Source organism: Anolis sagrei, chromosome 2, assembly GCF_037176765.1.
Source record: "Anolis sagrei isolate rAnoSag1 chromosome 2, rAnoSag1.mat, whole genome shotgun sequence".
In the NCBI taxonomy this organism is placed as follows: domain Eukaryota; kingdom Metazoa; phylum Chordata; class Lepidosauria; order Squamata; family Dactyloidae; genus Anolis; species Anolis sagrei.
In genome coordinates this window covers 51582332-51609732 of record NC_090022.1, presented here as the reverse complement: position 1 = coordinate 51609732, position 27401 = coordinate 51582332, and the positions used below count along the sequence as shown (strand labels likewise).

Genomic DNA, 27401 nt, shown 5'->3' with positions numbered 1-27401 from the left:
TAATTCTGCCAGCAAGAAAGGAACAGGGCTATATTGTAATAGTAAGATTTGAAAACATTTTTTGCACATTAGATTTTTTTTCCTTTCCTTCCTTGACATGATAGTGAATGAGAATAGCTTTTATAGCTCATTTATTTCCATCCCTAATGGGCAGGAGAGGGAATTCAATAAAAAAAAATCTGTGGTTTGATCACCCATGAATAAGACGTGATAAAATGCTAAATGTTTTCCTTCCACTGCAATATGACTGGAGCCACTAGGTTGCAGTATCTACCTTCTTGCTGGAAGAAAATTGGCCTATGGAGTACTACTTATTATAATGGCTAATGCCATTATACAGAGGATTAGATTTATTCTAGCATTTAAACCCACACACAGACATGCAGTGGGATCATTTAGCCTTGCCAAGGAAAGATGAACTCATGGAAAGAGAGGGGAAAGTGGAACCAGAGAGCCTTTGGGTATGTATTATACACATGAAATGAGGTACAAAAGGTTTTGACCCCTAGGAACTCCAGCACAAGTAGGCCACTGGGTAAAATATCAAGATCAGGGAAAAACTGTGAAGACAAAACAACTGAAAGGAATAAAGAGGCATTCAGGAAAATTCTCCAGCTCCACGGTGCTTAAGAAACGGGGTGGAAGAACAGCAAAGATTTAATCTGTTTATTTAGGATACTTTGAGAAGATAAGGGAGTGAATGTAGGGTGGCAAACTCTATGGGTCCCAATTTGCTTTAATTGGCCACTGGCCATCCCATTTGCCATTATTATTGCAATGTTTTTTGAGAGGGACTTAAAAATGTGGTCTGAAGCCTCCTGATGTATATACCATGACCAGTGTCTCATCCTGACTCATCTGCATTTTCAAGTTTTGATACCTAGATTTCTAAACTCAGATCCAGGATTGCATGGAATGCTCAAAGGGCAAAAAAGAATTTTAGAAGTGAAATGCCTTTGAACCAATGTAAGTTCCAACAGATCCACAGGTGTTTTGGCCTTCAACTCCGAGAACTCCTAACAGCTGGTAAACTGGCTGGGATTTCTGGGAGTTGTGGGCCAAAACACCTGTGGACCCACAGGTTGAGAACCACTGAACTAGAGTAAATCCATGGAGTTTACAGGAGCATTGTTAAATTGATCCATCAGCCAGTAAATTTTATTTATTTACTCTATTTGTATCCCGAAGGGGACTCAAGATGGTATTATTTATTTATTTATTTAATTTATATTCCAATTTAATTAACACCTGAAACCTAACCCTGCCAAAACACAAGTATGTGCTTTCCATCTATGCAACCATGAAGCCAACAGGAAATTGAAAGTCACCTGGGAAGGTCAAGAATTTGAACATTGTTTCCATCCTAAATATCTCGGTGTCACCTTAGATTGAACACTAGCATATAGGAAACACTGCTTGCACACCAAGCACAAAGTAGCTGCACGAAATAACATCCTGCGGAAACTTACTGGCAGCACATGGGGTGCAGACCCAAAATTAATAAGAACATCAGCCCTGGCCTTGTCTTACTCAACAGCTGAGTATGACTGATGTGCGATGGGAAGTTGCTACTAAATGTGAGAGAAATAAGGTTGAACACTGTGAAAGCAATCCACTGCATGGCTACCAGCCTATTCCCAGTAGACTCAAACAAAGGAAAAGCTTTATGAGAACTACCACTCCTCTTGGCGTCCCCCCAGCAGCAGCAAGGGTATCCCTCTGGGCAGCTGAATCAGGAAATCCCAACTGGATGGCCCCCCACAAGGGTCCTCCTCCAGGGGCAAACCAAGAATGGGCAACCTGGAAGTCCCTGAATAGACTCAGAAGCAGAGTGGGCAGATCAAAAGACAACCTGGCAAAATAGGACTACCTAAAAGAATCCCATACCTTGTGTGACTGTGGAGCAGAACAGACAACTCTGCATCTGTATGCTTGTCCATTGTGCCCTGCCTCATGTACAGAGGAGGAATTGTTGGGGGCTAGAGACAACGCCATTGCTGTTGCCATCATTTGGTCAAAAGATATTTAGCTGCCTGAACACCTTCTATTTTATCAGTTTTATACTAATTTATGCAATGCTTTTGATACGAAATAAATAAAAACAAATACAATTTATATTCCACCCTTCTTACCCCAAAGAGGACTCAGGGCAGACCACAACATACAGCAAATATTCAATGCTGGAATAAAACAAACTATAAATATACACAAACATTAAAATCAGTTGTATCCACTTTAAAATCAAATTGTTAAAACCATCTCAAATTGGCCATACCAGATGGTTTCCTATTATTACCTCACTGAACTATCCCAAAGGCTTGGTCCACAGCCAAGTTTTTACCATCTTTCTGAAGGACACCGAGGGAGGAGGCTGATTTAATCTCATCAGGAAGGGAGTTCCATAGCTGAGGGGCAATCACTGAGAAGGCCCTCTCTCTCATCCCCACCAATTGCACTTGTGACGGTGGTGGGATTGAGAACAGGGCCTCCCTGGAGGATCTTAGTCTTCACGGTGGTTTATAGAGAGATATGCGTTCAGACAGGCAAACTGGGCTGGGGCTGTTTATGTATGGCAACTATTCAATGTCTTTGAATAACAAACAATAGAATACATTAAATTAAAAAAAATTAAATGCATATTAAAACATTTAAAACATTGCAATCACTATTAAAATCACACCATCCACAATTGTAATTCAGGGTCATTCTGTAGCTATTATTGCACTACAGTTAGTTTCCAAAGGCTTATTATTATTATTACAATAGTCTCGCTTATCCAACATAAACAGGCCAGCAGAATGTTGGATAAGCAAAAATGTTGGATAATAAGGAGGGGTTAAGGAAAAATATATTAAATGTCAAATTATGTTATTATTTTATATATTAAGCACCAAAACATCATGTTGTACAACAGATAGACAAAAAAGCAGTTCAATACATGGTAACATTATGTAGTAATTACTGTATTTACAAATTTAGCACCAAAACATCGTAATGAATTGAAACAGCTGTGGATCCAGGCAGGAGGCAGACTGTGTTGGATAATACAGAAAGATAGAGGAGTGAAGGTTGGATAAGCGAGACTCTACTGTATATTTATTTTATAGCCTGCTTTATCTCCCCAGAAGGGGACTCTAAGCAGTTTAACATAAAAGAATCTGCATAGCCATATAAAGTATACAAACATTAAAGCAGAATTAAATATAAATAGTATTTAAAAATCCCAGTTAAAAATCATTAAAACAAATTCAAAGTTAAGAACCACAGCACCTTCTGACTCGATATGAAAAGTCTGCCTGAATATAAAGCTTTTTGCCTGCCACCAGAAGGACAGCAGGGAGGGGGCCATTCTGGCATCCCTGGGAAGAAGGGAGGTCCTGAGTCAAGGGGCAGCCACCGAGAAAGAAGGCCCGCTCTCTCGTTCTCATCAATTGAGCTTGAGATGGAGGTGGGACCAAGAGAAGGGCCTCTACTCAAGATATCAGGGCCAGGGCAGGTTCATACAAGGAGATGCAGTGAACCAAAGAGTCTGTACCTGAACTGTCTAGAGAACTTTCTCTAGTTAGGAGCAAGAAATTGATTTAGATTTTTATTGAGTCCTCCAGCTGGAGGTCAGCTGTGACCAGCAGTGCTGTAGAATTTGAAGAGGCATGAATGGAGGGTGAAAAGAAGGTGCGTCAAGCCAACCCCGACTGGAACCGCCTTTCACCTGGAAACCAATGCCCTCACTGTGGGAGAACATGCAGATCAAGAATAGGGCTCCACAGTCAACTATGTATCTACCGCCAGTCTTGAAAGACAATCCTACTTGGACAATGAGGGATCGCCTATGTAAGATCTTTATGTTTATATGAACATTTATTGGCCAACAATTCTCAACAATTCTCATCATCCTTACGTCTGGTGAAAGTTTCAGTCCAAAAATACTGAGAAGATTACTGGTTCCCCACACCTACAGAAAAATTACAAATTGGGCATTCATGGTTGTATGTAACAGATCTAAAGGAGCTCTGACAAATGTTTAAATGTCTGATATGTGTGGCTACAGAGGCAAGCTCTAGGCAGAAGCCTCGGGGGGGGGGGGGGCAAACCCCTGATCATCCTGTTTTAGTTACCTTCTAGACAGAGCTGTCACATAAACCCAGGTGTATTCTTACTGTCTGAAGAGCTGCTCTGGTGAGAAGGTAAACAGTCTACATACAGCTAAGTTTGAAGCCAGACCAAATCTGACACAGATAAGCAAGATTATATGGGGGCCACGGTATCGGTCAGGACAGAAGAAAAATGACATTTGCTAGCTGCTGAATTTATTGTGCAGCTACTAACAGAGTTTGAAAAACTGCAATTTTGGATTTTCCCGAATTCCTCAGTTAGCATGACTATAAATGTAGCTTATCTAAGAAAGGGCTAGTAGGCTTACCTACATAGCACATAGGAAGGAGATAGAAGCTGCAGTGGCAAGCAAAATTGTACATATAATAGGCACAACCCGTGCTTCTATTCTCCAAAGGTTGCCATTTCAAGCTGAACAGTGGAAGTATTAAATTAGGAAGTGAAATATGCAGGCTCTTGTCCCACTTATGTTCTATTAATTTAGCCCATTTTGAAAATAGATGACTTTATCTGCTTAATTATCCAAGATAGGAAACAAATGTAAGCATCACAAAGATGTCAAGACCTACACTGCATAGTAAGCTAGTTTTCCTAGTCTGCAGCCAATACATACACACACACACAGATTCATTGCATACTGAAGGTTTCCAGCTAAGAGAAGCTTGCTGTGAAACAGAAGCTAAAACATGAGAAATTCATGTTTCCACTCTAGTTAGCAGCTTGAATGTCAAAGACAAACTACAAATGTATACTGAAAAAGAGTTATAGTTGCAATGGGACTCCTGGGTTCATCTTTCCCAGCATCCCTCCAAGCACTGAAATATAGGAATGAGGAGGAACAGTTTCTTAATTTGTGATGTGTCGGCTTCCATTTAAATAATTGGATTTGTTTTAGTGTGGGGAAAATTCAGGTTTGAAAGGCACGTTAATCTTCCAGAGTCAGACACTTCACCGCTATTATGGATTTCAATTGCAACATGGTGGTTGTTAGAGTGATCCAGCATTTCTATGTTCTCAAATAATATGTTGTGTCCAGGTTGGTTCATCAGGTGCTCTGCTATGGCTGACTTTTCTGGTTGAATTAGTCTGCAGTGTCTTTCATGTTCCTTGATTCGTGTTTGCATGCTGTGTTTGTTGGTCCCTATGTAGACTTGTCCATGGTTTGTGGTAGACTCCTGCAGAGGTGAGAGGAACCCTCTTGTCCTTTGCTGAATGTAGCATTTGTTGGATTTTCCTAGTGAGACTGGAGATAATTTGTACATTGTGAAGCCATTAAAATCCACAAGCATAAGGGCAATTTCAACAGAAACAAAGAAACCATGAAAATGAACAAAATCTGGCTACCAGAATTTTTTAAAAAAACTCCAAAATCATGACAGTAAATAAAGAACAACACTAAAAAAGCAGGGGAATTCCAGAGAAGAAACAATCAGGGCCAGCTAACATCTCCTAACAAAGGATGCCACCAGGCAGAAAGAAACCAGGTTTTGAAAGCTGCAAGGCCATTCAATGCTAATCAAGGTGCCCAATTGCAACATTCACACTTGCTTTCAACAGAGAAGAGTTATTTCTCCCACCTTGGACATTCCACTGATATATAAACCTCACTTGCCTAGTTTCCAACAGACCTCTCAACCTCTGAGAATGCCTGCCATAGATGTGGCTGAAACGTCAGAAGAGAATGCTTCTGGAATGTGGCCATACAGCCCAAAAAACTCATTGCAATCCAGTGATTCCAGCCATGAAAGCCTTTGACAACACATTTACACTCATTTTGTGCATCTACACTGGTGTCCTCTAAATATGTACAGCAACTTCTATGACCCCTGACCATGAGGCTATGCCAACTGGGGATGACATTGGCAGCTTTTGGGCTACATGTTCATGGGGCTCGCTATAACCTACAATGTGAGTTAAGGGAGTACCATTAGAGGCTTTCTCTACTTTTACAGGCTTGATTATATGGACAAAGGGCAGGACCCCTAAGCAGTGTAGGGCATTGGTACAGATGCCACACAGCTCCTGGCTTGAAGCAAGTATTACAGATATGCAATGTTCACCATATTGTAGAATTGCCCATGCCTTTTGTAATGCTTAAGAATGTGTTTGCAGCAACACCATATGGCTTTTTTCTTGCCAGGGAGAAAAAAAATCTGCAGAGAAGCCTAGCTAACCAGAAACAATCAGTGCTGTCATTCATCTTTTTCAATAAAGAAGGTCAATAATTTCATCAGGAAAGTTAAAACATATGCTCAGCACCTTCTGAAATCTGAACATGCATAACTTTGGTCAGAAACTGTTTTTATTCCTATTCTTCATGCATCAATACATGAAGGAAGATTATAAATGAATTTGAAAAAAATAGCTCCTGCATTTCAGTCTTATAGTCTGTTTTGTCTACATTTTATGCATTTTGGCAAATCATGTACACCAAGTACTATCAACATCTTTAATTCTTAGAAAACACTTTAGTTCCAAGTATTCATAATTAATTTGCCATTGACGCTCACATTTTGCATAGGTTGTCTCTGTAAATGTATCACTGGGATTGTCAGGCTTTACGGAAAGTAAAAATAATTCTTTTTATCCAACATGTCAAAATAATTCTTTTAATCCAACATGCACATCTGACACCATCAAAACATAGGTGGAAAGAGGTAGAACTGGATCAAAGGCTAGAATGCTGGATTGGCAAGTGTTTTTATAGAGATAAGGGGAAGACCTCCTAAACCATACTGCTGAAATCAAGCAAGTATGACTATGGCTCATTTGTGTGTGTTTTCAATTCTGGTGCTCAGAATGAATGGACTAAGAATTCTGTGATATTCTTAAAAGCTTACAACTTGCTCTGGTTGAGGAATCTCAGGTTTTATACATGCCAAATAAAAACCCACCAAACGGCTCCCTGCAAGTCCTACAACTGCCTCTTCTGCACCAAGATAGATACAGATATTTTGTACTGGCTACATGATAGAAGTTTCAGTTGGTTATTTATTTTTGGAGGCTTATCATGGAAGACTAGTTAACTATGGCAAATGATTTTGGAGGGCCATATCTAGCCCATGGGCCTTAGTTTGAGAATCCCTGCTCTATGGATACTAAAATCCATGATTGCTCAAGGCCCATTATATACATTGGTTACAGTAAATTTGGCATGCATTTTGGAATTATTTTTTTAATATTTTAATATTAAATATTCATGGATACAAAGCTATATCTATACACATAACAAAACTGAAAAATATGTCTGTGGCAGAAGTGTCTAATTACACAGACAGCCTCCCAAACTCCACAAACAGGCTATAATTCCAAGAGCTGAGGAGCCTCTAATGGCACTCCCTTACCTGACATTGCAGGTTATAGCGAGAACCATGAACACGTAGTCCAAACTCTGCCAATGTCCTCCACAAACACTATGGTCCACCACCCAAGGAATGCTTTCATCCAGGCAGAATTTCATCCTAGATTTGATGTGTTTCCTCCACACCAGGCAGGCATGCCAGGGTTCCTTGAGTGGAATTTGCATGACCTCACCCCACTGCCTCTCCTTTCCTACCCTCTCCTGTGGTACATAGCAAACAGAGGTATTGATCAGCAGTTGAACAGACTGGGGGGACTGGGGGGTCTGATAATGGAACGGGACCAAACTTGGCACAGAGAAGCCCATGACCAACTGAACATACTGCGGGGGTTTGGGGGAAATGACCTTGATTTTGGAAGGTGTAGTTCACCTGCATCTTGAGAGCATTCAACCCAGCTGATGGCAAATCTGGATCACACTTCTACACACAGACCCAACATGGCCAACTATAAATACTGACAGGATTTTGGGGTGACTACCCTTCGCATATGGGAGTTGTAATTTACCCTTCTCCAGAGAGCACTGAACCAAACTACAGATCTGGACCAAACTTGGCATGTACACCCAACATGGCCATCTGTGCATACAGGCCTGGTTTGGGGAAGATTGACCCACGATTCTAGGAATTGTAGTTAACCCACATCGTTATGCATTTTCTAATGAGAGCATTCATAAAAATGTAATCAAAGACTGGCATTTCCCTAATAAATAGTGTTACTAATTAACTAAATGATATTACCTAACACCCTAAAACAAGCAATGCCTTTTTCAAATAAGTTGGGCACCACCAGGTACCTAAGCTGTTATAAAATAAAAGTAGTACCGTTATCACTATTTTAGCCCCATGAAACTCAGTGTGTTCATATATGTGTGTGTCTAATAGATTTTGCCAGGAAAACGATGATCTTAATCTTCATGGATGTTATGGCAGTGTTGCTTCTCTTCTTCTTGGTCTTCTTTCTCGTCCTCAAAAACACAAGGATTTTCTTAATATATCTGGGGCTTTCACTCTTCTAACAGCAGAAGATAGGTTTTTCACAAACTAAGCCAGGGTTGACATTTCCCCCCTTTAGACAAGAATGCGCCACACTGAGCCTGTTTTATCAGCCCTAATGGTTTATGGCAGAATCTAAGGAGATGAACTGTGTTACAATTATTCATTTCTGGGGAAGTGCAAAGACCATTAACTCAAAGGCTCAGTAGCCAGTATTTTACAGATGAAACTAAGGACACCACTGTAAGAGCTCTTTGGTCATTACTGTCAGATGAATCTATTAACTTTGCAACTGTCTGAATGCCTCTATTTTTTAAAAAAATAACTGCAATGGTATCCACTCTACAAACTTGACAATTGAAATTGTTACCATTGCTTAAAATAATTACATGGCACCTATGTATTAGACACAACATACCCAGGCCATGGAGTGGAGATTGGGGTGCTCAACCCACACCCCCAGGATTACAGAAGAGAAGCTGAGACTAAATTGGACCACCAGAGCTGTTATATAATTGGGCTTTCTCAGGCCTTATCAATCATCATGTTGCCCACAAAATGAGAGTGTACTTGGCATGATGCTCAGTTGTAAAATAGACTTACAATCATGTAACTCACTGGGGATTTGCAGTTCTGTTTATGAATGACATTTTCAATCAGGCTGCACTTCATGTGAAGGGTTTCCGAGATGCTGCGAATCAAGTTACTGGGAAATGAGGAACAAACAGGTGGAGAAACACCTTGAGGTCCTGCTTCTCTCACAGTGCCCCATGACCAGGAGGACATTACAAATGCCATTTCCAGTGTGTCAGTTTGCAGCACTTTGGAAACTCTTCAGCTGAACCTAGGTTTATGAATAGACAGGCACCATTGCTTCCTTGTTTTTTTTTATGGTTCCCCATCTTTCAATTGAGTTTTTAATCTTTCTTTTATTATGCCCCATAAGACATCACTGCTCCATCATCTCCCTATCTGATCTGTAGGATCTGAAGTGCCAAAGAGAACTTGTAGCACCTTAGAGATAAAAGGAGAAAACAAAGATTTTATGATATGAAGTGCCACCTGGGGAGGTAGATTCCGTGTATTATGCTACTGACTACTTTCTCCTAGTTATTTATTTATTTATGACATTTATATGCACCCTTCTCACACACACACATATACATATATATAATATTATTAGCATTTATTAGCAATTATTTCCCCAATTTATATAGAAATCCCCCCAATTTTAGCATAGTGGGAAACACTTTGACCAAGTTGGATGTGTGCCCCCATAGTCTGCTGTACAGGTCAATGAGCTGCTTCACAGAGAGCACATGGGCCACCCAATCAAAACCCCTGCCATGCAGGAAAAGCACAAAGTATCCATGCCAGATGGCCTTCCAACCTCTGTTTGAAAGCTTCCAAAGAAGGAGCCTTCACCACATTCTGAGACAGAGAGTTCCACTGTTGAACAGCTCTAATGGTGAGGAAGTTCTTCCTAATGTTCATGTGGAACCTCCTTTCCTACAATTTGATCCCATTATTTTAAGTCCTAGTCTCCAGGGCAGCAGAAAACAAGCCTTCTCCCTCTTCCTTATGACATCCTTTCAAATATTTAAACATGGCAATCATATCCTCTCTCAGTCTTCTTTTCTGCAGGTTAAACATACCCAGCTCTTGAAGATGCTCCTCGTAGGGCATGGTCTCCAGACCTTTGATCATTTTAGTCACCTTCCTATGGAAATTTTCTAGCTTGTCAATGTCTTTCTTAAATTGTGATTCCCAGTATTCCAGGTAAGGTCTACCCAGAGCAGAACAGAGGGGCACCATTGCTTCTCTGTTCTTTTATTTTTTTAAGATTCCCCATATTTCAATTGAGTTTTGAATATTTTTTTAAAGTGTGCCCCATAAGACATCACCCACTTTTTTCATCCATTCAGGATAGTTTGTGACCTGACTTCAGTGGCTAACTGTAACCACTAAATGTAGCAACACAGTGCCAATTAATAGTCTAAACACAAAACCACAGTGCTGTTGAAAAATCAAACAGAAACCTTGGTTTTAAAAGCATTTCACAAGTCAAATGGAGTAGGAATCCTTTCATTTGCCTTCACTGCTACTGCTTGTATTGGACTTCTAGAAAAGCTGATTTAAAGTGCAAGGCTTCCCAAGATGATTTAAAATTAAAAATTACAGTATAATGAAATAAGATCACTGTATAATGAAGATCGAACAGTTAGTCTTAATCCTCAATTAATTTTAATTAATACAATAATATTAAATGCATTAAATATAAATTAATATTTTAAAATAATTGAGTTTAGAGGGATTTTATTTCTTAATACTAACTTTCATAACAAAATGTATTTTGCATGCTTCCTTTAAAAATAAATATATATCCTTGTTTACATTATCTCATGTGTATCTATTTTGCCATTTTCATTCTAAGCTTCTCACCCAGTTGCCTTTTGTTCAGTCCCTAACCAGGAAAAATTGCCCTTAGCCTTGCAGAGGTTGCCTGTTCTTAGAGAGAAAGAATGCCTTGAAACTCCAGAGAATTCTATGCAGCCTGATTTTCCAAACAAGTGGAATTCACAAGCTAACCCCTTGGAGTATGGTATTAATGAACCATTGCGGTGAGTAGAAATATACCACAGAGTGTGCATTGGCCACAAAATTCTGTGGTGTCTCTTGAACTGTGATGACTAAAGTAGGAGTCAGGCTGATCTGTTATAGGATGAAATGTTAGGATTGGGTGGCCTAACTCTAAAACAGCAGGTACAGGACTTGGGGAGGGAAATGTTACTTTATACTTACAGGACTTGGAACTACCACATTGGAAAGAATCGAGCCTTTGTGGGTGTCCCAACCAAATGCCTGAGAGCTGTGTTTCATGATCATTCTCACAAAAGCTCGTGCATATCTCCTCTCCCTTTATCTACTTCAAGATCCATAAGCTTATCCTGGTGTAGGAAAAGTGTATTTTCCTGCTGGATACTAGGGATAGAAGTCCCAGAGTTCCTAGTGAAAAACTAATATTCTTTGTTTGACTTGCATTGAACAGGAGATGTGAGACTTCCCTTCTGCAGAAATGGCATGTCAACTGTCAAGGAGTTCTGAGACACAATTGTTGGAGATCAGCCTGAGACTCCTGAAGCTGATTGGTTCACTAATGATTGTGAGAATGCCTGTGGGATTTCCTGGGGCTCAAAGTGATGAAGATTCAAGTCAGGGCAATGATGCTTCTCTCTCTGAGAAATCTGACTTAGAAAGGTCAGTCAGAGGAGCCAGAAACTGCAAAATTAGATAAGCAGTCAGGTGAAGGGATAAATGATACTGAAGGACATCAGGAGAAAACACCTGGGGTTATGGAGATCAACAAAGGTCTTTGTTTACAGATCAGAGGAAACAATAGGCATCATATGTCAGCACGATTACATGGGAAAATTAGGGAGAGATTTAGTGGGAAAAACATGACTTAATGGGTGCATATTAATTAGCAAGTTGTTTACCTAAGAATTAGTTCAAGTAACGTAGCGTTCAAGTGTGAAGCTAGGTCTGAGTTCTCTGGTTCTTGTCTCCAGTCAAGCCTTGGTTTTGGATTTAAGTTTCCTGGAAGTTTTTTATGTTCTTTTCTTTATATTCCTGCTCAAGTTTTACTAAGTATACCTTTTGTTTGTGGACTTCTGCTGTACTTGTGATATTTTGGCTATTCCTGGACTGTGTTATCTTGGGGTCTGCATGAGGCATTTGGATTATTGTTTGGTTATCACCTATTGCTAACCCCCCCCCCTTTTCTTTTGGATTATATTTTTTTTCTTTAGTTCTGAATTTTATATGTTTTATGTGTTTTTACCAGAAATTGTTTGTGGTGCTAAAGTCATAGATGTTTCTAGGTCTGGGGTGCAACAGCAATCCACAGCAGGAAAGGACACTATGTTGAAGATAGGAATGGCCTGTCTTGTTCTTCTACTTCCTCCGCCCTTCCCCTTCAGCAAATGTTTGGGTCTTTGAGCCTGAAGGACAAAATCAAGAGAATCAGACCTGCTATGCTCACTTGTGATCCTGATTCCAAATTTCCAAGCAAGTGTGTTTGATTATCCCACAATAACTCTATCAAACAGAGCACAGTTGATTCATTGTACTTGAGAACAGCAATGAAGGTAGAGTGTTTAGAAAGCTGATACATGTCGAATTCATCATACCGCGGGGCTTTGGCATCCACTGGAATTTGACTCCAGCACCTTCTGTGGATATCAAAATCCATGAATGCTCCAGTACCATTTATAGAGTGGTGTAGTCAATGGCAAAATCAAGTTTTGCTTTTGGGATTAAAAAAAATATTTTCAAGTCATAGATGGTGGAATCTGTGGATGGGAAGGACTAACCGTACCACTTTATTGGTTCAAATCTAGAAACTTTTGCTTTTCTGCACAAGATGAATAAAAAAATCCAAATAATTTGGCATGAGTTAATTTGTTTCAAATTCCAATATTCTTCTTGATGTGGTAGCATGAAGAATTCTTCCACTCCATGTCACATGAATGCCCTACACCAGGGGGCCACAAACTTTTTAAGCAGAGGGCCAGGTCACAGTCCCTCAAACTGTTGGAGGGCCGGATTATAATTTGAAAAATAAAACATGAATTCCTGTGCACGCTGCACATATCTTATTTGTAGTATAAAAAACACTTAAAAACAATACAATAATTAAAATGAGGAACAATGTTAACAAATATAAACTTATTAGTATTTCAATGGGAAATGTGGGCCTGCTTTTGGCTGATGAGATAGGATTGTTGTTGTTGTTATGTGTTTATAAGCTGTTTCAGACTTAGGTTGACCCTGAGCGAGGGCCGGGTAAATGACCTTGGCGGGCCGCATCCGGCCCCCGGGCCTTAGTTTGAGGACCCCTGCCCTACACCATTCTAGTCTCTGCATGAGCAAATAGCTTGCCATGATCAATCTTGTCCACCTAGAGATCTTTTCAATAATCATTTTTTTCAAGCACATAGGAAGAAAGAAGCATTAGCCTAATAGACAAAGATCCTTCTATATAAGATCACACATGGGCAATGCTGATCACAATATGTATAGACAAACCTGGCAACTCTTCCCACGGCTGCTCCAGCTCTTTTGCTGGCTTCCTCTATTTTGGGAAATAATTGTGGCTGTTTCTGTACACATGTAGCCACTTTTCTATATGCCAGAGGAATTTCAGCTGCTTGTACATAACAGAAACCAAATAGATACTTTTTTTGCTTGGTTGAGCAAAAGTATCAAATAAATATGTCTGGGGTCTCTAAGTACCATCAAAGCACTCAGCATCACATTACCTTTCTTTTCCCCATGCCTCAGCTGAAGAGATTCACAGAGCCATTTGGATCCACTTTCAGTAGTAGAATATAGTCATGAAGCTGAGTTGCTTTCTCTGCCATCGAACTACAGAAAGATTATACTGCTACACATTCAATCTTGTGATGCAATCACTTAATACAGGAAGGAAATAATGGAACAGTGGCACCAATAGTGTACCCTCTTCCCATATTCTTACAGACTGGTGGAGCATCATTGCCATACAACCTACATATTTATGGTATTTATTATACTGTTTTATTGAAATTACACAAGCCAGCTGTCAATTCCCGAATACTCTGGAGCAAGCTACACATATGCATGTCACCAAGCCTGTAGCATGCACAGGGCAATCATCCTAATACCTATTGGAAGAACCAGTCACACAGATATATTAGAATAACAAAGGCCACAACTTGTTTACTGGTTATAGCTAATACAGGGTTGGCAGACATACATGGGTTCGGGACTGTCAAATCACACCGCCCAGCTACCGGCCCAATGAACAGAGGAAGGAGCCACCAGACAGATCCGAATGGCTCAGCCGAGCTGACACTGGAAACAGGCAAGAGGGATATAGTACAGGTTCTTGTCCAATGCTGTTCTGGATTACCTGCACTGCCCTGATCCTCGCTGGAAACTCAGATAATCCCTCGGGCTGAGAGGGGCGGTCAATAAATGCAAGAAATAAATAAATAAATAAATATATGGGAGGGAGAACAAGCCAGTTCTAGATCCTGGGCCCATGCCAACCACCCCCAAGTTGTGACAAGGAGATGCAACTTAGAAATAATAATGGAACAAGCAGAGAATGGGAGAGTGGGGAGAGCTCGACAGCTACTGAGCTGGAGGAGGAATTGTGCTAGCTTAAATAACCATCTGGTGGACTTGAGTAAAAAAGTCTTCACTCAGGCCCACCTTGCCTAACCAATGAGAGCAACCCCCTGCCCAGTAAGTTGGGCAAAGGATTTATTATTAAATAGTACAAAATGGAACTGGCCAGACTGTAACTGCTGTGAATATTCTAGGAGACTGTAAGTACTCAAATGGAAAGTATTTTTATGCCATTCAAATGTATGTAGCTATCAAAGTTAGCCTGATGCATAAAGATCTCTCATTGTCCATCTTTTCCTTTGAAGGTCAAATTAAGAATATAAGCCAGGCCTGTAAATCTTTTCTGTTCCACCAAACCATAGTTTTCTAAAAACTTCCACTGGCTTAAAAGTACTTCATTATAGGCATATTTTCAGTGTGTATAAATAATCTAAACCATGCAGGAAGACATTCATCTTAATGATGAATGGTTTATTTAAAACAAGACTCAATTTCAGTTTGCCAGAAAGTTTTACACAGTCGAACTCTAAAATGCCACTTTCTTACAATTCTGCCTTCAGGCAAAAAAGTCTCCCTTCACTTGCCACCCTCAGACATATCAACATGTTTCAATATGCTTTCTGGAATTCAACTGCTAAGTTTGCACACAGTGTGCCGTGCCACATACTGAAAAATATTCTGAGGCTAGTGATGCTGTGGTGAGACCTCCCAACCCTATCAAACTTCCATATTTTAGCAAAAAGCATTATTTTGACATGAAGTGCACAGCAAGGTTTCCTTAAGAACATCAGGTGCATGAGACATTTCTAAACTTCACATACATCTTCAGGCAAATGCAATCATCTCTGCAAACTTGCCAAAGGGCACAAAAGTAATAAAAATACATATTTTTAACAGAAGAGGGAGAGAAGGAATGGGTGAAGTGAAGGAGGTGATGTCTGTACATGGATCTTGGTTCACAATCAATTCCAAAAACATTTGGAATTAATTCAGGTTTTCCCCCTTAACTCTTCCCTGTTAAATGCTACCTTTTCATTTTGTCTATGCATTCCTCTGCACAACATTCTTTGGCAGAAATTCCTGCTGGGTAGGAAGCACAATACACCTAGCAATTATGGCTACCTACAAATGATAGTGTTAACAGAGCCCATTCTCAGGAGTTATTCAAGTGAACTTGTCAGCAGCAACTAGTCAGGAAAATGTGCCTACCTTAAAATGAGTCTAAATGTAAATATAGTAGGTTCTTGGTATCTGCTAGGGTTTGGCTCCAGGGCCCGATATGAATACTAAAGTCCATGGATGATCAGGTCCCAAAATATTCAATGGCATAGTAAAATGGCGTCTCTTGTATTAAAGAGCAAAATCAAGGTTTGCTTTTTTGGATTTAAAAATATATTTTAATGCCTTGAATGGTGAAATCTGTGGGAGCAGAATGCATGGATGTGGTGGGCTGACTGTATATCAGATGCCTGTTAGATGGAATTGTGCTGCCTCAAGATATGCAAGTTACAGCTTGGCTCCTCAAAATGTGTTTTTGTGGAAAGAGAAATGCACATATAATTCTCACACATGTCATACATATTGTGTCTTCCTACAGGAACAGATTCAAGACCAGCCTAGTATAGTGGTTTCAGCATTGGACTATGACCCTGGAGACCTGGGTTGAAATCCTCACTTGGTCACAGATACTCACTTGGGTGGCTTTGAGCAAGTTATGCTCTCTCAGTGTCAGGGGAAGACAAAAGCAAACCTCTGAATAAATCTTGCCAAGAAAAACCTGTGAGAGATTCCATTTTAGGTTCATCACAGGAAAAGGTTTTGAAGACACACAACACTAGCAATTAAAACAAATGGGTTTGTAATATGCAACCCTCAAAATGCCAGAGCTTGGAAAAGTTACATTTTGGGAAAAACTAGTTGCTTCTGACTGGGGCAGATTCCAAGCACATCAATTAAGGTGTCACTTTGCAAAGGCTGGCCCTAAGATTTTTGCACATTCTGGGCTTCCTACTAGCTTTCACTACCTACCCACTTCCCTGGGTAAGGTAACGGTGAAGGTTTTCCCCTGACATTAAGTCCAGTCATGTCCGACTCTGGGGGTTGGTACTCATCTCCATTTCTAAGCCAAAGAGCTGGTATTGCCCATAGACACCTCCAAGGTCATGTGGCTGGCATGACTGCATGGAGTAGTCAGAGCGGTACCTATTGATCTACTCACATTTGCATGTTTTCGAACTGCTAGGTTGGCAGAAGCTGGGTCTGACAGTGGAAGCTCACGCTGTTCCCCGGATTCGAACCTATGACCTTTCAGTCAACAAGCTCAGCAGCTCAGCGGGTTTACCTACTGCACCATCGGGGGCTCCTACACTTCCCTAGGAGTGAACATTATTGTCATGGGGGGGGGGGCACTGAGAACATGGTCTTAGAAATTTTGGAGACATTTTGCATTAATGAACCAGGAAAGAGCACCCAGATGAGCAAATCACAGAGAACATGAATGCATACTTGTGTAAGTCAGGACCTTCAGTTGATGGAAACCTGTAGAAAGATAAGTGATCCTTCATTTTTTAAAAAAATTGCTCAGATATTATCATGAACTCAAAATGATGCACATAAACACTTATAATATACCAGAATCCCATCCCATGTGGAGTCTCATCTTCAAAGGTGCTTCATGGTTCGGTTTCTGCATTTAGCAAATGCACATAGCAGTACATCACTACCGCCAGGAATGTAGCCAACTCTTACAGTTCATGCTTTCCCCATCTATGTATCTGCATACCATGAGAAAAAGCCTTGCTTTCTTTATAGAGAAGGTAATCGACAGGAACTAAAACAGGGTGGGAGAATGGGGTGGAAAATGGCATTTATAAGTATCTCTAGTTGCAACCAAACCTAAACTATTTCATTGAAATTACCATCTTCACCAACCTCAAGCCCAAATGAGTTGCCAGAACTAAGAGGTATTGGCTCCAGATCACAAGCACTGTTTCTCTACATCTCATTGAGATTAATGGGACTCTATGTGGGATGCAAAATATCAGCCTTGGCATCAATCCTGAAACCACTTCCACCAGAATAGTCTGCTCAGGTTTTAAATCACAGGAAACAGAGTAGAAACGGGGACTTTTAAACAGAAATTAACAACAGTGTCTACCTCATAATATGGTAAACCCATTACTCTGGGAGTGGACTATCATTTATTAATTTAATAGTTCCATTTTGGAAAGGCAGTGAACAAATGCTCTCACTCAATATTTCTTGAGACCACATGTGAACACCCTTTAAGATCCCCTATTTCTGTTTTAAGCGCCCACCAATATCACCTTGAGCTATCAAAAATATAAGCGTCAGTTCTATTATGTTTTATATCCAACCACACACCTTTCAACTTTGCTATGAATTTTGCTCTTTCCTTCCATTTACAGGTCGAGTATCCTTTATCTGAAATGTTGTTTTTTATTTGAAGACTTTGGAATTTTGAATTTGTTCAGATTTTGGAATGTCTGTATTTGCACTTTTGTACATAGAGATATTAGAGATGCGGTCTAAACATGAAATTAAATGTTTCATATGTACCTTATATACTGGAGGAAATTTCATGCAAAAAATTAAATAATGTTTTGCATGAGAACAAGTTTGCATACACTGAATCATCAGAAAACAAAGATGTCACTCCTCTCTCAGCCACTCATGTGGACAATTTTAGTTTTGGACTCCTTTGGATTTTCAGATAACAGATATAATAATAATAATAATAAGAAGAAGAAGAAGAAGAAGAAGCCATTATCAGGACCTCAAAATCGAACTGCAAGGGCTCTGGCATAAACCAGTACAGGTGGTCCTAGTGGTCATCGGCACACGGGGTGCCGTGCCAAAAGATCTCAGCTGGCATTTGGAAAGAATAAACATTGACAAAATCACGATCTGTCAACCACAAAAGACCACCTTACTTGGATCTGTGTGCATCATTTAAAAATACATCACAGAGTCCTAGACGCTTGGGAAGTGTTCAACTTGTGATTTTGTGATATGAAATCCAGCATATATATCTCATTAGCTGTGACATACTGTGTTTTTGTGTCAGTAAAATAAATAAATAAATAAATAAATAAATAATAAATGATAATAATAATAATAATAATAACAAACAATAATGTTTATTTATATCCCGCCACCTCTCCTCAGGGGACTCAGGGCGGCTTACAACATAATAATGCAATAGATACAATACAATAAAATACATAAAATGGAATAAACAATCAATAACATAGCTAAACAATATAAAACACAAAAAGAAATCAGCATGTTCAGAAAGGAAGGGTTTTGTAAAATCTAATCATTTCTGGGGGGGGGGGGGGACTATTTTAAGTCATCCTCTGTAACAAAAGTTCAGGCCTCTGGTGGCTTGGCTAAGGGAAAAAGGGAGTTTTTTTACTGCAGCTCTTTCTACACAGATGCTCAACCTGTACTGGGATGTGATGTAGCACTCCTCATATCCAGAATTTTTTAACAAGACGCCCAAATCTTATATTTTTGTGCTAGGTAATTCACATTGCCACACTTCTGAACTTCTGCTTCAAAGCCGAGAAATAACAATTCATTGTAAGAGAACACCTCATCCTCCATCAATACATTTCATTAACACACATACACACTACTTCTCTTTCTGACCATCTGTACGGAGAAGGGATACACAACCCCCTGCTCATTTTCCTCTATAACTGTGAGGTGCCCTAAAGATCCATACACTGATATATGTCATTTGTTCCAACAACCTCAGCACCTCGAAGACACAGATACATATAAATATGAAAGTCACAAAACAGGAAAACACATACAACACAACTTTAAGATATGACATCGGGGGGGGGGGGGGATCTACCATCATAATACTGATAGCCTACCATTCCATGAATCCATTAAGCAGTTTAAAAGGAAATCACAAATAGCAGGAAGCCTCATTAAAGGTGTCTAATTGCAGTAAATCAAAGGAACGGGCCAATTGAGCGAACAATTACCTCTGAGTGCCCTCCACCGGAGGAAGGTCTGCAGGAAGTGCATGCTCTTTTTTTTCAGTCCTGGAGGAGGAAGCAACATTAGCCTGGCCTGATCCACTCCACACTGGTCAGTTACTTCTGCATCCCCAGCACAATTCAGACCACCCCAACCCCTAAAACCATGCAATCCAGCTCCAATGAAGTGCACCTGCTCTGATCAGCTCTTTGCTGATGTACAGACTAGAGCTCTCTCCCTTCACTCCCCTAACTCCCCAAACAAGCAATTAGCATGAATAATTACAGCTCAAATGCTAATACCCAACCATGTTTGAGCAAGAAGGGGGAAAGGCTATAATTAACTCTTTCTTAGAGATCAGTTAAGAAGGCTCGGAAATATCACAGGTCAACAGAGCTGTTCCTTTGGGGGCTCTCTCCCTAATGCCAAAGCAATGGTTGGTATCTATTTAAAAAGGTCAAAATCAAGCAGCACCTCATTATATCTAATAGGCAGATGTGAATGAACAAAGGTCAAATCCATAGTCTTGGAGAAGGAGATAAACATGACACAAACTGATTTCAGTACAGGTAGACCATGTTTGGGATCAGGGGTGTTTTTGATCCCCCCCCCCCCCATATTGGAATACCTTTATCTGCATATCTGTACTTACTGATACCTTGGACATGAAGACATGTTGAAACACAACGTTCATTTATGTTTCAAATATACCTTATATACATAGCCTGAAGGTAAGTTTACTCAGTCTCTGACTGAGGTGTCCACTTTCACAGGCAGGCTCCTACTTCCACAAACAGCTATGATCTTTAGCTATGAGGAGTCATCAAAGGCCCTCCCTCCAATGACATCGCAGGTTATAGCGAGTGCTGCGAACATGTATAACCCCGGGCAGTGTCCTCCACAAACACAATACTGCCCACCACACAAGTGAAGGCCTAAATACAGGAACAATTTCATCCTAGATTTTCTGTTTTTCCTCCACCACAGACACCCAGTGTTTCTTACTCTCTCCATTGGTGTGGAATTTGCATAACCCTGCCCACTGTCTCTCCCAAAACCCTTTCCTATACTTTGCTGTGGCATACAGCAAGCAAAGGAATTGATCAGCAACTGAACATACCAGAGAGGTTTGGGGAGAATTCACCATGATTTATAGGAATTGTAGGTACTAGGATTTATAGTTCACCTGCAATCTAAGAGCTTTCTGAACTCCACCAACTATGGACCTGGAACTAACTTGGCACCATGACCAACAAAATATACTGGATGACATTGGAGGGATTTATAGGAGCTGTAATTCACCTGCATCCAGGGTGCACTATGAATGCAAACGATGATGGGTCTGGACCAAACTTAGCATACAAACCCGATATGCCCAAATCTGAATACTGGTGGGTTTTGAGGGGAATTAATCTGGCATTTTGGAGTGGTAGGTACTGCAATTTACAGTTCACCTGCGAGCACTCTGAACTCCACCAAAGATGGAATTGGACCAAACTTGGCACACAGAGCCCTCATGACCAGCCAAAAAAGGAAAGAAAGAAAAACACCTGGAGATCTTTGGAGGAAATTCACCTTGATTTGGGGGAGTTGTAGTTCACCTACATCCAGAGGGTACTGTGAACCCAAACACCAATTGATCTGGACCAAACTTGGCACACATATCTGATATGCTGAAATTTGATTACTGGAGGGGTTTGGGGGAGGGATGGCATTCCTTTCTAGGAACTGTAGTTCAGTCACAACCAGAGAAACTGTGACCTCCACCAATTATGGACCTGGACCAAACTTGGCATACAGAATCCCCATAACTAATTCAACCTACTGGAGGGGTTTGAGGGGACTGACTCACCATAGTGGGAGTTGTAGTTTACTCTACAGCCAAAGAGCATACTGAACCCCGCTGATGATGCATCTAGAGCAAGCTTGCCCAACACAGCCAACTTTAAGTACTGATGGAGTTTTTCGGGGTTAACCTGACATGATGTCAGTTAGTTAAAACACAACCTTAAGCATTTTGTACCATTAAAATGACTTTTTCAAATTACCCAGGCAACTCCAGGTCCCCGAGCTAGTTTTAAATAATTTTGGGCATGAAATAAAGTTTGTGGACATTGAACTATTCGAAAGCAAAGGTGCCACAATCTCATCCATGTGGATAATTTGAAATACAGTACTTTGGAATTCTAGATAAGAGATGCTCAACTTGTGTAAGAAGCATGACAAGAGAATACACATATGAAGGTGAGTCAAAGAGTTGAAGGATACCTATACAAGGAAGATTATAAAGAAAAAATGAACTTTAACAGGAATGTTTGGAGGTGTTTTTGCATGCTACATAGAAGTATACTTGTAATACACATCCAGCTAAATATCTAAGACATTCTAACTGTCAGAAATCATTAAGCTAAAATCTTTTGAACACTTGTACAAGAAGTTCAATATCATACAATATACCTACACTGAAGGTCATGTTATAGGTCATGTTATAATCAGCCACATGGAGCACTTTGAAACTGTTCTTTGTAAAAATTACTACCTGACAAATTGTACTCTGCTATTAGGATTTAAATAGATGAAGTCCATTATACTCTACCGAATACAAACAAAGTATAGGATACTAGTTAAACACATCATAATACATACCCATATAAATCAACTCCACAGCACCCCAAAGTCCAATCCACAGCATCCTTTGAGACAAAAAGGTATAATACTTTAAAGAATATACAACTTGAACTTCTACAGAATAGGGAGTATTACATGCCATAGTACTTTACAATAAAGGTATGGTCAGTATAGTATGGTGCAATACAGCTATGGCCTTACTAAGGAATTGCCTTAGTAAGGTGAGAATTAAATGGCAACTGTAAGCATGTAGTAGGGAAGCTAATTCTTCCTGGCAAATTTTTCTACACAGATTTAAAGGCACAGGAGTCTTTTAAATGTGTGTAATTAATAGGGCTATCTGTCTGTTAACAGAGCAGTACTTTTATGCTTATCGGATTATTCTTGAATTCATCATCCAAGGACCATGGATATGGTTTTTGGTGTAGAAGGGAGGTATGAGTTATTTGGCCTTTATTTGCTTTAACTGTTCTGGAAAATATGCTATTTTAGTATCAGTGGTAAAGTTTGCTATTAGTCCAAAACTTTTGTTTCTCCTTTGTAAATAGCAATAACCACAAATATTTTGCACTGTAGACCACTAACCTAACATGATCGCATTGGGTTACCTGAAGTTGTACGGTTTAGGATTTTCTCCCCATCATTAGCAATTGGAAAAAAATCTACTGCAATTTTTATATGTCCCAAAGCATTAAATCATTAATTTTTATGCAGCAAATTATTTCAGCACAACTTTAATTTTATTTATGAAGCCAAAGGTACTCAGGGCAATCATGCAACATAATAAAGCAAATTAAAATTCAATAAAATATTTAGACATTAATTTGAGCAATCTCACATTTCTGTAAGTAGGTCTCTGGGATTTTGATCTACAGAACTGGTATTTTATAATTCATTCTCATTTAAAGGGGCTTATCATTCCCCCTCCTTTTCTAAATAAATAAACAAACAGCATTCACTATATTAACTCACAGTTTACAGATTCATTTCTTCAAAGATATACACACCAATTTAAAGGTTTCCCTTTGTTTTATATACAGCTCTGTATGGCTTTAAATTTCAATAGAAGTTTTGTATTCTGTAATTAACAATCTGATGTGCTGTTACATTATGCAGTAATGTGTGTGTGTGCACGCGCCTGCCTTCAAGTTGCCTTATGGTAGTGGCTTTCAACCAGTGGGTCCCCAGATGTTTAGGCCTTCACCTCCCAGAAATCCTAACAGCTGGCTGGGATTTCTGGGAGTTGTAGGCCAAAACACATGGGGACCCACAGATTAAGAACCACTTCCTTATGGCAAGCCCATGAATTTAATCGAGTTTTCTTTGGCAAGGAATACTCAAAGGTGGTTTGCCAATTCCTTGTTCTAAAACAGTGTTTCTCTAACTGTGCCCCTCCAGGTGTTTTGGACTTCAGCTCCTAGAAATCCCAACCAGTTTACCAGCTGTTAGGAATTGTCAGAGCTGAAGTCCAAAATATCTGGAGGAGTCCAGTTTAATGGAGTTTAACTGTGATTTTTTAATGCCCAGATTTAGATCAGCATAAAGTATGGTAGACTGAAATGAGATTTCAGTAGCAATAATGAGAAAGTTATGCTCCACCACTAGCTAAAACTACTAAAAATGCAGGGTATGTTCCATGGGAATGTTTCCAGAAGTCTTTCTGGGACTGCTTCACCCACACTGAAAAGTGACTAAGGCAACAGACATAATAGAGTTTATCCAAATTGAGTCCTCTTGCTCTCCAAGATTTCAACTTAGTCAGTGCTTCAGTCATTGTGGTTATCTATGTTCATTAGTCTCATCTAGAGTTGCCAAACTGAAAGCTGGGTAGGGCTCATGTATCTGTCCATCTCATCAGATGGCCGGTGGCAGAAGGAGGTTGGTGGTCAGCTTTGCCACAAGACATGGGAAATCTGGCACCCCACACCTTGAATCACCCCCCTCACTGGGAAGGTGATCATATGGGGGAAATATGGAGCGCATGGTTTCCCCCCATAGATTGGTAACACAGGAAGTTTCCCATGTTGCCAAGGTGGCAGTGGCATATCAGTTCTGCCCCCTGCACCCACGGAGCTGGCACTATGTCATTTGATGGGATGTTTTCTGCCAAATATAGGCCAATATGATGAGGTTGTTAATGGTTTCACAGAAAAGAGAATTTCAGCAGCTATTCCTTGTCATTTTTTGTGTGTGTCAGGAGCAACTTGAGAAACTGCAAGTCGCTTCTGGTGTGAGAGAATTGGCCATCTGCAAGGACACTGGCTAGGGGACACCCGGATGTTTGATGTTTTATGATCCTTGTGGGAGGCTTCTCTCATGTCCCTGTATGGGGAGCTGGAGCTGACAGAGGTAGCTCACGCTGCTCTCCCCAGATTTGAGCCTGTCGGTCAGCTGTCCTTCCGTCACAAGCGTTTAACCTATTCCACTAATGGGGGCAATTCCTTGTCATACAACCAGGTAAGAAGCAGTACCAGCTGAAATTACCTCTTCTACACACTTACTCTCTCTGGCAACCGCAATTTCAACCTATCTTGCATTGACAGAAGCAGACTGACCAGGGTTCAAACTCCTGTATTTGCACACAATGCATTAAAAGTTCACTTTTTATGCGTGTCGGATCTCAGTGGGACCATGGCAAATGTGTAGGTGGTTTTTTATTAGTAAGACACCAACATAACTCTTTTTCATAAACTAACACTGGACAGGGAAATGAGAGAGCAGGTGTTTTATTTAGCTACTAGATGGGAGATGAATTTTGAATCTCATCCCCTAATCTGGATTGGAGCCCAGAAGTGACTATTGATTTCCATCTCAGTGGGACCATGAATCCGCTCTGAGTTTTCGTCTGGGCTTTAAAGTAGTTTACCAAAATAGTTATCCCCTAGGACCAAATGGATTTAGCACTGTCAGCAGAAGGGCCAGAATTTGCCATCAATTCATTGTTCTACTGGTAAGAAAGCAACCAGTCATCACTCTTGGGTCACACAACCTTACATAAAGTGTTAAAATACTTTAGGTCAGGGTTCTCAAATTATGGTCATCCAGATGATTTGGAATTCAACTCACAGGTATTCCAGTATTCTAGCTAATGCCTAGAACTTCTGGTCTTAAAGCCCCAAATTACTGGAGTACCAAAGATGCTTCAGCTGCATGCTACATGTTTGAGGTGGCCTGTAGTTTGACTCTTTACATATGGCAGCACATTAGAAAATGATGTTAGGTACTTTGCAATATCCAAACACTGCAAAGTTGGTACACAGACAGGCATTCTTTCATTACCACACTGCTAAATGACTAATATTATATTAGTATATCATATATGGATCTATGGTAATGGTTCTCAACCTTCCTAATGCCACAACTCCTTAATACAATTCCTCATGTTGTGGTGACCCCCAACCATAAAATTATTTTTGTTGCTACTTCATAACTATAATTTTGCTACTGTTATGAATCATAATGTAAACATCTGATATGCAGGATGTATTTTCATTCACTGGACCAAATATGGCACAAATACACAATATGTCCAAATTTGAATACTGGTGGGGTTGGGGGTTGGGGGTTGATTTTGTCATTTAGGAGTTGTACAGTAGTTGCTGGGATTTATAGTTAACATATAATCAAAAAGCATTCTGAACACCAACGATGGAATTGAATCAAACTTGGCACACAGAACCCTCATGACCAACAGAAAATACCGTTTTCTGATGGTCTCTGGTGATCCCTCTGACACCCCCCTTGTGACCCCCCAGGGGTCCCAACCTCCAAGTTGAGAAATCCTGATCTAAGATGAATAACCTAATATTGTCTAATATTGGCCACTAAGATGGTTCTCAGGCCCATGTTAACGTTTTTTGTGTTTTTTTTCTTTATTCATCATTGCTAATTTGTCCAATTCTGCTATTTTAATGACTTTTACGACCCACTCTTCCATTGTTGGGGGGTCTGTCTTTTTCCAGAACTATGCATATACAGTTATTGCTGCTATAATTATGTAGTGCAATATATAGTAGTTTAATGATTTTGTTTATTTGACCGTCCCAATAAAAATAATTCAGGATCCAACTGTATCTTTGATTGAAAATTTTCCTGCAGTGCTATTGTACCTCACCCCAGAATTCTCTTGCTTTTTTTACAGGTCCATCACATGTGGAAGAAAGTTTCTTTCTTTACATTCCCTGCATTCGTTGTTTCTTCCTTTATAGATTTTAGCTAGTTTTGCTGGGGTCAGGTACTGCCGGTTCATCATTTTATTTTATTTTTTCTCTAAGGCTGTAGCACCAAATTTTCTTTATACCAATAGTCCATGTTTTCCCCCATTTATTTAGTTGAATTTTCAGAGTTTATATACCGACCTTCTCACCTCTTTTGAGGGACTCAATGTTGTGCGTGATATTTTGTGCCCATTTAATCATTCAATCCTTTATCATTTCTGTTTCCATTTCCATCTTCATTAATACTTAATATGTTTTTTCCAATAAGATATTCTTCATTAGCACACCGTTCCTTTTCAAATTCTGATTGGTCTCTTTCAAAACCAATATTTTTATTGTATAGTGCAAATCTTTATTTCAGTTGCTTATATCTGTACTACCCTGTTTTTGACTCATTTCTTTGGCATGCCTGAGAAAGACAGAGACCAGGCCAAATTCAGAAGACTGTGGATCCTTCCAGACAGGCCCTCTATCCCAGGATCTGATCCCAGGTTTTCTATTTATCCAAGATTATCTGGCAGTGTGGACTCATATAATCCAGTATAAAGCCAAAAACCTGGAATCAGATCTTGGGATATAGGGTCTGTCTGGAAGGGCCCTAAGAGGGTGAAACAGAGCCCAGATTCAGGAAATGAAAGCAAGTGGAGATACAGAGAGTGGAGGCTCCTTTAAGAGCCTAGTTTCAGCTCTCCCAGCTGCATTTCCAGAGTCTATGAAGCGCTCACAGGAAAAGGAGAGAACTGTGAATCTCAGCAGAAACAGGGGCTGCTATTATACCCCAGCACTGAAGGAAGAGGATTAAATAATTAATCACAATAACAACTGAGTATATTAACATGCTAGATCAAACTGCATGAGAGATGGGGAAAATCTTCCTATCCTCTCAACCTTCCCACGT

The 27401-nt window shown here is 40.0% G+C and overlaps 1 protein-coding gene across 6 annotated transcripts in view; it reads right to left on the bottom strand.

The window, feature by feature from the left end:
• Positions 1–27401, bottom strand: part of GRIP2 (glutamate receptor interacting protein 2) — a 503998-nt gene that overhangs the window by 193194 nt on the left and 283403 nt on the right. The window contains exon 1 of one of the 6 annotated variants that reach the window (XM_060766228.2): positions 19664–19878. The exons of the other annotated variants lie outside the window; for them this stretch is intronic. Within the exon in view, the coding sequence (XP_060622211.2) occupies positions 19664–19742 (79 nt within the window). The 5' untranslated portion in view covers positions 19743–19878. Of the gene's footprint in view, positions 1–19663; positions 19879–27401 lie in introns of those variants that run through there. 6 annotated transcript variants of the gene reach the window in all.